This window comes from Gopherus evgoodei, chromosome 4, assembly GCF_007399415.2.
Source record: "Gopherus evgoodei ecotype Sinaloan lineage chromosome 4, rGopEvg1_v1.p, whole genome shotgun sequence".
NCBI lineage: Eukaryota > Metazoa > Chordata > Testudines > Testudinidae > Gopherus > Gopherus evgoodei.
Window position 1 is genome coordinate 114,058,547 of NC_044325.1, and position 12,584 is coordinate 114,071,130.

At 43.6% G+C, this 12,584-nt stretch overlaps 1 protein-coding gene across 1 annotated transcript in view; it reads right to left on the reverse strand.

The window, feature by feature from the left end:
• Window positions 1-7,514: 7,514 nt before the first annotated feature.
• Window positions 7,515-12,584, reverse strand: part of MUC5AC (mucin 5AC, oligomeric mucus/gel-forming) — a 54,795-nt gene continuing 49,725 nt past the window's right edge. Inside the window, exons 46-49 of the mRNA XM_030560640.1 lie at window positions 11,514-11,642; window positions 10,613-10,670; window positions 9,948-10,056; window positions 7,515-8,944 (exon numbers count right to left, since the gene is read on the reverse strand). Of these exons, the coding sequence (XP_030416500.1) occupies window positions 8,662-8,944; window positions 9,948-10,056; window positions 10,613-10,670; window positions 11,514-11,642 (579 nt within the window). The 3' untranslated portion in view covers window positions 7,515-8,661. The remainder of the gene's footprint in view (window positions 8,945-9,947; window positions 10,057-10,612; window positions 10,671-11,513; window positions 11,643-12,584) is intronic.

The following is a 12,584-nucleotide window of genomic DNA, read 5'->3' on the forward strand; positions in this document are numbered from 1 at the left end:
TGGGCCAAGGCTTGCTACCTCCCTCGCTGGCCACAAGTCTCAGGGTTTGGGAAGGCCTCAGACCAAGGAGAAGAGGGGTCCTACACCACTGCTGCCTTTGCTGCACCTCTTTGTGTGGGTGGGTGGGGATCCTCCTTCTCCTCAGCTCGCTGCTGCTATTCCCACCCCTACTGCCCTCCTCAGTAACCATCATTCCAATTAGAGGGTTCTTTGTGAATGACCTCTGTCTATTACCCCTAAGCAGGGGGTAAGGGAACCTGATATTTTACTGTTCCTAGGCCAGGATTGGCTTAATTCAGGAATACCTGATACATTCTACGGTGGTGCCGGAGGCTCCAGGCAAAAACAGCTAATGGGGTCCTCTGCCCACTCCTTATAGCTGAGGAGACAGCAGTAGTGTCTCCTGTGCACCCTTTGTGGGAGAAGCATTGGCCACAAGGGGTGACCTGCCTCATAACTTCACACCAGCTTCTCTGTTATCACCCTCAGAGGAGCTTAGGACTGTTCTGTTGCCATTCTGCAGTACATGGTGAGAGAAATCTGGGACCTCATCGAAACCCCTGAGCAATGCTATCCTGGGTTTCTTAAAGAGAAGGATTCTGCAGAGGGACTGAGCCTTTGGCCATCTTTCCCCCTCCATCATACTGTCTCTAAAATAGGAAAGTGGACTTTGCCCTGAGTCCAGAGTATTGCACACCCAAGCATTAAATAATTAGTCAGGCACCCCAAAATAATGAGATTGGCTTAAAAATCATGAGATTAAAAAAAAAAGTCCATGTTGGGTTCTTTTTCTTTTTCCTCAGGTAATGGGCCTTTAGGGGACACCTGCTTCATATTTTCAAGGTTTTCTCTCTAACCATGAGGGCTGGAAATTTTGTTTATTTTTTAGTGAAAGCTAAGATTCTCAAGTAATCACTTGACTCCATTGGCTGGGATGTTAAGAAAAACACTTAAAACTGTGTGGTGCATTAAAAAATAAAAATAAAAGTCACTTGAGGTGGCAAAACTACCACAAAATACCATATAGGTCATCTAATGCCAGTTCTTTGGAAGAGAGGACCAGTCTGTCGTTGTGGTATTTAATGACTTGCTCTGGTGCCATCTTGTGGTGCTTTAAAAAACAGTAAATTAATTTAAAGGTTAACCTGTTCATGCTTCTTTGGTGTGTATACTATAGTGAGTTATCCAGAAGTTGTTGCTGGCTAGTAAACTCTGAATAGACTAATGACATTTTAGCTGACACAGGGCTGCTGGGCCTTACATTTTACATACTTTACATGGTTCTAAAGAGGAATAATGATTAGCAAACATTATTTGGTTACGTCTTAGATTTCTGGGTGAAAACTACAAAAAAATTGTTAGTCACTCTAACTATAATCAAACAGTATGCTTTAGAGGAGTCTTTGGCCTGGTCCACACTACGCAGTTGAATTGATTTTAACAGCGTTAAATCGATTTAACGCTGTACCCGTCCGCACTACAATGCACTTTATATAGATTTAAAGGGCTCTTAAAATCGATTTCTGTACTCCTCCCTGACAAGAGGAGTAACGCTAAAATCGATATTAACATATCGATTTTAGGGTTAGTGTGGCCGCAAATCGAAGTTATTGGCCTCCGGGAGGTATCCCACAGTGCACCACTGGCCGCTCTGGACAGGAATCTGAACTCTAATGCACTGGCCAGGTATACAGGAAAAGCCCCGCGAACTTTTGAATTGCATTTCCTATTTGGCCAGCTTGGAGCTCTCATCAGCACAGGTGACCACGCAGAGCTCATCAGCACAGGCAACAATGCAGTCTCCTGAGAATAGAAAAAAAGCACCAGCATGGACTGCACGAGAGGTACTGGATCTTATCGCTATATGGGGAGAGGATTCAGTGCTAACTGAACTCCATTCCAAAAGATGAAATGAAAAAATATTTGAAAAAATTTCCAAGGCTATGATGGGAAAAGGCCACCCCAGGGACTCAGTGCAGTGCAGAGTGAAACTGAAGGAGCTCAGACAAGCCTACCAGAAAACCAAAGCAGCAAACGGAAGATCCGGGTCTGGGCCAAAAACATGCCGCTTCTACGCTGAGCTGCATGCAATTTTAGGGGGCTGCGCCACCACTACCCCCCCCCTTGTCCGTGGATTCCGAGGTGGGGGTTATAATCTCAACCATGGATGAGGATTCAGCAGAGGGGGAAGATGACGAGGAGGAAGAGCTTGCAGAGAGCACACAGCATCCATTCTCCGCAACAGCCAGGAGCTTTTTGTGACCCAGACTGCATTACCCTCCCAGCCCTCCCAAGCCACTAGCCCTGACAGTGAAGCCATGGAAGCGAACTCTGGTGAGTGTACCTTTGTAAATATAAAACATGGTTTAAAAGCGAGCGTTTTTTAATGATTGATTTGCCATGAGGGCTTGGCATGCATTACTGGAAAAGTTTAACATGTCTGGGGATGGAGCGGAAATCCTCCAGGGACATCTCCATGAAGCACTCCTGGAGGTACTCCAAAAACCTTTGCAGAAGGTTTCTGGGCAAGGCAGCCTTGTTCCGTCCACCATGGAAGGACACTTTGCCACGCCATGCATGTAGCAAGTAATCGGGTATCATTGCATGACAAAGCCTAGCTGCGTATGGTCCCAGTGATTGCAGGCATTCAAGAAACATCCGTTCTTTATCTCTCTCTGTTATCCTCAGCAGAGTGATATCGTTCATGGTAACCTGGTTGAAATTAAGGAATTTAAGTAAGGAACAGAGAGATGGGGGAGGGGAGAAAGGCTAGCTCTGAGCTTTTTAGCATTTGGCCAGCAGGAATCTTCCCAGCTACCAGCCACGTGGTGGGGGAGGGGGGTGATTAGCAGTGATCTTCCATGATACCAGCCATGCGGTGGGGGGAGGGGTAAAGCAATTCTAGAGAATTGGATTGGGGATGGGAGGGTATGGCGTCTGCTGCTCCTTGTTAAGAGGAAAGAAGCAGCAAAGATAGAAGCTATGCCTTACTATTACAGCATGCAAGCTGAATTGTGATGCCCGGACCTGCGTCTGTGTTGATCTGTTACACCAGAGCCGCAGGCACGCAATACTAAAAGAATCCAAATGCGACCTTGTAGTGAAATCACATGTGCTATGTAAGGTGAATAGTGTTGTTCACTGTGAAAGAGTATAACCATTGTTCTGTGAAATGTATCTTTTATAATCCTTCTATCACTATTTTCCCCCACTCATGCAGCTGCACATTTTTCAAGCCTCCCTACTCCATCCCGAAGGCTAGCTCAGATAAGGCGGAGGAAGAAGAGGACACGAGATGAAATGTTCTCAGAAATCATGGAAGTAACCCGCAATGAAAGAGCTCATCTGAGGCAGTGGAAGGACGTGGTAGCAAAGTACAGGAAAGATGCCAGTGAACGTTTCCCAGAGTCACAACCTTTCGTAGCAGCAGCTTAATGATTGATTTGGCTACTTGCAACACAGCAGCCCCCACAGTAGATTTTCCCACTCCAAACTGATTCCCGACTGACTGGTAGCTGTCTGGTGTTGCAAGCTTCCAGAGCGCTATTGCCATTCACTTCTCCACTGTGTGGGCTGCTCTCATCTTGGTATTATGGCGTTTCAGGGCAGGGGAAAGCAAGTCACAAAGTTCAAAGAAAGTGCTCTTACGTATGCGAAAGTTTCGCAGCCACTGCGAATCGTCCCACACCTGAAAAACTATGCGGTCCCACCAGTCTGTGCTTGTTTCCCGGGCCCAAAATCGGCGCTCAATGGGTAGAACCTCCCCCATTACCAGCAGGAGCTCCAAAGTGCGGGGGCCCGCGATTAGGGAGAATTCAATGTCCATGTCCTCATCACTCTCGTTGCCGCGCTGCCGTAGTTGCCTCTTCCTCGCCTGCCTTTGCAGTTCATGGTTCACCATAGACTGCACGAGAATGCGCGAGGTGTTTACAATATCCACGATTGCGCTATAGATCTGAGCAGGGTCCATGCTTGCTGTGCTATGGCGTTTGCTTTCAGTTCACCCCGGGGAAAAAAGGCGCAAAATGGTTGTCTGCTGCTTTCAGGAAGGGAGGGGTGAGGCTGTACCCAGAACCACCCGCGACAATGATTTTTGCCCCATCAGGCACTGGGATCTCAACCCAGAATTCCAAGGGGCAGGGGAGACTGCGGGAACTATGGGATAGCTACGGAATAGCTATCCACAGTGCAGCGCTCCGGAAATCGATGCTAGCCTCGGACCATGGACACACACCACCGAATTAATGTGCCTCGTGTGGACGCGTGCAATTGACTTTATAGTATCTGTTTTGTAAAACCGGTTTAAGTTAATTCGAAATTACCCTGTAGTGTCGACGTACCCTTAGCTACAAAAATTCACGAGGGAGGTGGGGAGGGTTCTTTTCTTCAAACTAGGCTGAAATTAAAGACTCCTCTTCAGCTGGAACAATTTCTTTCTTCAATGAACAGTTTTCAGACCTGATGTCTTCGTATTCCAAGGATCATTTTATGTGACGTAAGTTACTGATAGCTGATAAGTTGTGCCAAATTCTGTCCTTGTCCCCAGTGTTATTTATGCTGGGCACAATCAGAATCAAGGGCTAATCAAAGGCAGAATTTGGCCTACTGACTTTAAACTATAACAACAATATAACGCTGTTGAGTAATTCTTTCCTTTTTCTAAATACAGTAACTCCTCACTTAATGCTGTAGTTATGCTCCTGAAAAATGTGACTTTACGCGAAACAATGATAAGCGAATCCAATTTCCCCATAAGAATTAATGTAAATCGGGTGGGGGGGGGGCAGGGGTTAGGATCCAGGGATTATTTTTTCACCAGACAAAAGACATATACATATACAGTATAAGTTTTAAGCAATTTAATACTGTACTCAGCAATGATGATTGTGAAGCTTGGTTGAGGTGGTGGAGTCAGAGGGGGGAAGAGGGTTGATTGTCCCACTGCTCCTCCTGCTGTTCTTGCTGAAGTTTCCCAATTCAAAAAAACACATCTAGAGATTGTTTTTTTGCTTTCCCCTTTTTTTTTTGGTAAATTTCTTTATGCCAATTTGGTGCAGTTTGACTCGCAGCTGTGATCAGGTAAGTGAATATCCTCTGGCCCCAGAGCTGTGTTGAGGGTGTGGACCACCAACATCCCCCTTCTAGGCCGGCAGAGTCCTCCCCATGCAAGCTCCGAGGGTTTGGGCTTGACACGGGAGCCAGGCAGAGCAAGGCTCCACCCCGACCCATCTCTTCTCGCGGCCTCCCCCAAGCACGTCACATCCTCGCTCCCAGCCTCCCTGCACACCACAAAACAACTGATTTGAAGCAGGCAGAAAGCACGGAGCAGGAAGGGGGAGGTGCTGATCCATGGAGCCTGCCATCGGGTGGGAAGCACTGGAGGGTGAGGTGGAGGGCGTTATAACTGAGCATTGCACAACTTTAAACAAGCATGTTCTCTAATAGAACAGCAACGAAACAACATTAACCGGAGGACTTTAAGTGAGGGAATTACTGTAAAACAGAATTCAAGTGCATAAACTGTAAGCCTGGTGCCCTCTAGTGTCATGTCAGGTGTACTACACATTCTCTGAACAAGAGAGTTACTGTGACCGTCCACAATAAGCTCAGATGCATCAAGAGATCATTTGCAAATTCACTCATGTTTCTGCTTTGTTTTTGGCTGAATTTTGCATTTAATACCTCTCTATTTGTCAATGTCTGTAAGTTATGAGAGCCTCAGAACAGGGATCATCCCTCCTTGAATGTGAGGGAAGCATCTATACATTGTGGGCATTATCATAAATGAATAGGAGATAGCAAGAACATAGAATTTGGTGTAACTGAAGGCGAGTGGGCTCCATTATCTGTCAATGTCACAGCTACATGAGGGATAATGCTTCAAGGCAGTGAATCTGTGGCAAGTCTTGACCATTATGGACACAATCCATATCAGTGCATTACCAACAGAGTGATTGAAAGAACTACTAGCATGACAAAGAGAGGAATAAAAGATGAGAGAGTTCATGGGAGGGAGCCATTCCAGAGACTGGAGTAGTGGTGATCCTTAAGTGTGAGGATCTCAGTAAGAGGGAAGATGTCCAGCAAGGCATTGGAAAATGGGAATCACAATAAAGTCTCAGACAATGGATCCAGTGGCCTCGCAGCTGAGTCAATGTAATAAGGATGGATGAATGAACTTCCCAGAAGAGCCAAAGAAGAACCCAATGTCAGTCCTTAGCTACTCTTCCCAAAGGACTTTTGGTTGAGAGGCTAAGGACAAAGGAAGCAAGCGTAGTCACAGTAAGGAGTGTACCTGAGAATTTAGAGTCAAGGTGTGGTACAGAATAAGTAGAAAAGGGGAAATTTTCTAAGGCAGTTGGGAGTCTCTATTAATGGCCTAATTGGCACAAATCTCTCAAGGACTGGAGCAAGTCCTGCTCTCGCAGTGAGCCATGTGAAGTTGCTGGTGGTATACTCTGAATACACCCTATTTTTAAGTAGATTCAGGATTTGGATGGAGAAGGGATTGAGGGTCCTTATATATTATAGACTTATAGAAAGAGACCTTCTAAAAATGTTAAAATGTGTTACTGGCACGCAAAACCTTAAATTAAAGTGAATAAACGACGCCTTGGCACACCACTTCTGAAAGGTTGCTGACCCTGTAGTACAGTCTCCTGCACTGAGGCAGGACCAAGTGTACCTAGACCATCCCTGACCAGTGTTTGTCTAACCTGTTCTTATAAACTTCCAGTGACAGGATTTCACAGCTTCTGTTGGTAACCTGTTCCAGTACTTAACAATCCTATTATGAGGCACAGTTGGACTGCCCAGGGACTAAGTTAGAGACTACTCATTATCTTTTATTGTGACTGTTTAAAGTGTTGATCCTAGTACAACAATTCTTGAATTGTGGTACATGAAATACTGGTGTACAGGCTGCAATCAGGTAATAGGTATATCTCCATAAATATATCTCTTAGAGCTGGAAGGGACCCTGCAAGGTCATTGAGTCCAGCCCTCTGCTTTCACTAGGAGGACCAAGTACTGATTTTGCTAAAATTCCTAAGTGGCTACCTTAAGGCTTGAATTCATAAACCCAGGTTTAGTAGGCCAGTGCTCAAACCACTGAGCTATCCCTCCCCCCTAGGCTGGGTTTAAGTGTAGTGTCAAAATAAAATCCATTACAATTACAAAGGTGTTAAGGTCAGTTTGAAGTTTTAGATATGGTACATTAGGCCGTAAAGTCTGAGAACAGGTGGGTGGCATTTGCACAATTTCCATTCTGCCAATCCTAGTAAAGAATCTTCTGTTACTTACAGAAAGTGCGTGTGTTTATTGCACTGAGGGCTAGAGTCTCTACACAAAGCACACATCTAAATCTCGAATAAGGACAGGGGTGCCGCCACATGCAGTGACATCTTAAACTGGGGCTGATTAGAAAACTCTGGTAGAGGGGGAAGCAAATATGTAGGGCAAACAGACTGCTTGTGAAGGATTCAGCAAAATGAGAAAAGCAGAGGACACAAAAGTTGCAAAATGCTAAAAGTTTATTAATCATCATAACTTTTTTTTTCCTCTTAAGAAACAAACAAAACCCAAAACAAAATAGAAAAAGAAAACATCCCACAACCAGATACCCACTGATGCTAGAAAATGGGGGCAACATTAATTGTGGGGGAAATGGTCCAATGCACTTATTTTTCCCAGAAACAAAATAAATAGCAAGGGTACAACATTTTAAAAAAAGCTCAGCTTCCTAGGAAGGAATTTATATTACTATTATTATTACTTTTGTTTACAAAAATCCTTCATATACCCCTTTTGGCAAAAATATATTTCTTCTGTAAACAGTTAACCAAAAACAAATAATACAAAGATCCAAATTTTCATACATTTACTATGCTGATGATCTCATGTAAACATAGGATATTCTGCAGCAGCCTTATATGATAGTGTTTCTTCCTTCCTTCCTTCCTTTCCTACACCACCACAAACTCCCCGAGTATCTTTAAAGTTTGAAGTTGAGAAAATGCAGTTTCTACAACCTAAACTTTCTTTAATGCTAAAACAACAAACAAGCAAACAAACAAAAAGGTAGGAAGGTGAGAGCGATAGTCTGTTTTTCCTGGACTTGAATTGTTGACACTGTCTAACTGAACTGGAATCAAAAGAGATTTTAACAGTTGTCTAATGCAATGGAATGATTAGTCAGTGTCAGGTGGGTGTGTAATGACCGTGACTAGTGAAAAATTATTAACGACACAGTGATGTTTGTTCTATGGTTGGCCTTGGGCAGTCAGTATCAGAATCACCACAGGGAAAATTTCAAACCAAAAAGAGACTATAATTTACATCAAGGGCTTTCTAAAAGTGCCATGGAAATAGTTAGAGTATAGTTCCACTCACCCCACTCTATTGAAAGAAAAGCTGTCAGTCAAACAGTACAGCACCACTGAGAAAAAACAAACCTCAAGATTTCCTAATCCTGCACCTCTCAAGTTAAAAGAAGACACTCAAAGCAATGAGATCCGTTGATAATGGAAGTTGAAATAATTAGGAAATAGAAATTTCTAGCATGTATATAGGAATTTCATCCGTATGTCCAAGATTCTAGCTGCTTTGGATACTTGTTTATTATTAGGAAAAAATGTGAAAAGATTTATTTCAGTTTATATTCTACTTTTGCTGGTTTTGGTTCATTTTTCTGGTTTTGAGACTGCCCGTTTTGCTGGGGATCTGTTCCTGTTCCTGTTGCTGCTGCTGCTGCTCCTGCGCTAGAGTGGTGGGAGTGGTTTGGGGGATGCACTCCGTACCTGCACAATCACATTGCTCCACATGGATGTATGAGTAATCAGTGGTGCTTCCATCAGGGCAGCTCAGGGTCACCTGTCTTTTGCTGGTCTTGACCTCCTGACAACACTTACACTTGTGTTGCATCACATTCGCCTCAAGGGAATATCTGATTGGCCACAAAACAAAGCCAACAAGAAAAAAAGATTTAGAAATACCGCAGCAAAAACCAATAACAAAATACACCCCCATTGCCAGATATCATCAAATACAGTGCATCTTTGTTGGAAGCAATCGGTTTGACGTTATTACTGTGACAATATAGTGGTGAAATATAATTTCAGTGGGACTATTTGTGGAAGAAGTTAGTACTGCGTATAAGCCCTCGTCCAGACTAACCCGCGGCATCGGCGGGTTAAAATCGATTGCTCGGGGATTGATATATCGCGTCTAGTCTGGACGCGGTGTATCGATCCCCGAGCGCGCTTACATCGATTCCGGAACTCCATCAATCCGAACGGAGTTCCGGAATCGACACGGAGAGCCGCGGACATCGATGCGGCGCCGTCCAGACTGGTGAATACCTCGATTTTAGAAATTCGACTTCAGCTACGTTATTCTCGTAGCTGAAGTTGCGTATCTAAAATCGATTTTAATTCCTAGTCTGGACGTGGCCTAAGAGTGGCAGAATCTTACCCTACATTAATACTGTGCATTATCAACCAAAAATCTCAAAATACTTTACAAAGGTGGCTAAATATTATGTACATTATACAGATGGAGAAACTGAGGTACAGAGGGGCTAAATGACTTCGCCAAGGTCACACATCATCAGTGCACAAATGATGTCCAGGATAAGGCTAGCAATTTCATTTTTAAATGGGCAAGAGTTCAAGTCAGGGTGTCAGAGGTTAAAAGCATTTGTCACTGTACCACTGAGCTTCCGTCTAGTAAAAACTGTTGGGTCTTAAGGTAGTTAACATCTTGTAACATGACAGGTATCGGAAATTCAAGTCAACACAGCAGAAACAAACAGCTGCTTGTTAGGTGGATATTGGATGCATTAGAAATGCATAATTTGCTCCCTGCCACCAATATAATGAATGAATGCCAAGAGGGCACAGGGACAATCATATACAAGGAGAGTGAGTAATGAGCTTGTAGCCACTTACTTTGAAGAAGTATCGCAGTTGCCTTCGCAGTATGTTAGTTCCACAGGCACAGAAGAGTTGCATTCATTGTGTCTGATGACAGTGGGAGTACTATGCAGGCTACAAGATACTGTAATAAAGGGAAAATAATTGAAAATGTATTTGTTTAGCATATGCAATTACCGATAGAAAACAGAGAAGTGGAGCTGACATGTTTTAATTACATATGGCGAAACCGTGGCTCCCCTTCCCTTAAGCACTGGTGCACGGCCCAGACTGGATTTTTCCACTGGCATCTCTTAAATGCATGGCCAGCTGCCATGATTGGTGTGTCACCTATCCTTCGACGAGAACATGTCCAGCTATGCTGGAGAGTGAGCATGGCCCCATCCCTTCCACATAATGGCTAGCATTTAGCAGTAGGGAGGGAGAAGCACATACTATACATTTTCAAAGGAACTGTACTGTGTGCTAGGAATGTTCTTTTCCCAGCCACTCCCTATTCCCCTCTCTTGCCCCAGCAGAAGGCAAACTGCCCAAACTTATTCTACACAGGCATAAGGCCTCAGATCACATCAGTTCCGCCGATATATTTGTGCACCTGCCACCCATTGTGGCTAATATGCTTCAAAGCACTATTTAGACCACATATTTTGTCTTTGCACCACAAAATTAGCATGACTTACCTTTTTCCTGTGGTATGCATGTTTTGCAGCAGCCATCTTCACTTAGCTTGATATCAGCCTGGAATGCAGAAATAGAGGGAAATGATTCAGAACTGGAGAGTAGACACCAACCGGGGGGGCTTTCCCTGCTTCCCAAGTTTCCTTGGTGCCAGCAAGAGGTCTGCACTGAGATCGATGCTGATTCAAAGCAGGGCTGGGGGAGCTTGATGGTATTCCAGAGAGGGGCAACTTCAGCATCAGTTTACCAGTAATAGGCAGCTTCTTTACAGGCTGGCATTGAGTGGCGCTCATTTTCTCTTTCTCCCCTCCGAGTTAAACATTCTAATATTGTATATACTAACCCAAATTTTAAATACAGCATGCTGCAGATACATGAAATTCTGAGTGACTGAAGTTGGAGTGTTGCAAGTAAGGGATTAAACCAGCATTGGTCACATAGTTAAGAAAATACTGATCTTCCACCTATGCGGCCCTGGTTCCAGTCCATCCCAAAATCTTGACTGAGTTGGATGGCTTTATTTCAATCAATTCCCCTTCAAAATAATGAACTCTCCCTCATCTTACTTAGTCTCAGTGGGTGCGATTTTCAAAATCACCTAAGTGATATAGGAGCACACAGCCAGTTAACTTTCAATGGAACTTGTGCTCCTGTATCACTTAGCACTTTTGAAAATCCCACTCCCTTTTGTGTGTTCTGTTCTCTGCTCCATGCTCTGTAATCCAGTGCAGCACATCACTTTGGCTCAAGTCAAATTCAAGGGGACCATATTTGAATAGGCTATAATTAGAATTGCATCCCACATAATGGGTGTAATCTTTGGACACAGGGGCCCTGCTGTTTTTGCCTATCCTTCCTCAGGCAACAAACATGAGAATTAGAGGAATATTTAATAGTACTTACAGGATTGCAGTTTTCTGGGTACATGGGTGGACAGATTTTCCTTACAGTGACAGGAATAAACTGATCCTCAATTTGTTCACATTTATAGAAGGTACAGTTATTACCAAGCTCATGCCAGACTTCTCCAGCCTGTAAGTAACAGTTGTAAAAAATTAATAGAAATCTATTCATTATGTCTTTAAAAAATCCTTTTTTTCATACTATCTACTACAGTGTGATTATTCTGCAAAAAGCTAATTTACAGTCCTTGAGGGCTAAATCAGGGGAGTTCCTGTTGAGGGCTTTTGTAATGTTAGCCGCAGAGTTACTATTGTGTAAATAATAAAGCCCAGTTCATTGAAGTGGGAGGAGGCTATAATTCTACCTTTACACTTTCAAGATCATTTTAATAATGGATTCACCTATCCTTACTCAAGTACCGCTGATTTACAGTCAAGCGATAATTATACAACAAGAATTAGCGATACCAAGAAAAATGTGGTGAGTGTACAGGTTGGTTTGGAAGGGAGACAGACTGGCTGTGAACAGTCTCTTTGTTTTGTCATCAGTCATCTCAAGTTGTATTAAAGTGTATATACTTGTGAACTTGGTGCTGAAGATATGTCTGTCTGTAATGACCTATTGTAAAGATATCAACATACTCTTCCTCTTGAGAAAATACACAGTGAGGCAAACCCTATTACCATTCAAGACAGTGTCAAGATTTCCAGTGACTTCATTGACACCAGGATTTGTCTAGTAATATTATAAAGCTTCTAACTGCGAATGGCCACATGTAGCCAGATTCTGCCCTCTGTTACATGAAAGTGGTTCCCAGTGAGAACGAGTGCTGTGTTTTCATACCAAGGGCAAAGCCCAGCCCAGTGTTTTCATCTATATTGCTTTTAACACTGAATTCTGAAAGCTGTCATTATTATTACAATAGCTCCTAGAAGCCTCAATCAGAATGGAAGCCCCATTGTGCTGGGGACTAGCCAAGCGCGGAGTGAGATCTAACATGAGAGAAGACACAGCGAGCGAGTGTGATAAACACAAGGACAGAAAGGGGAAGGAGGAGACTGGAGTTCACAA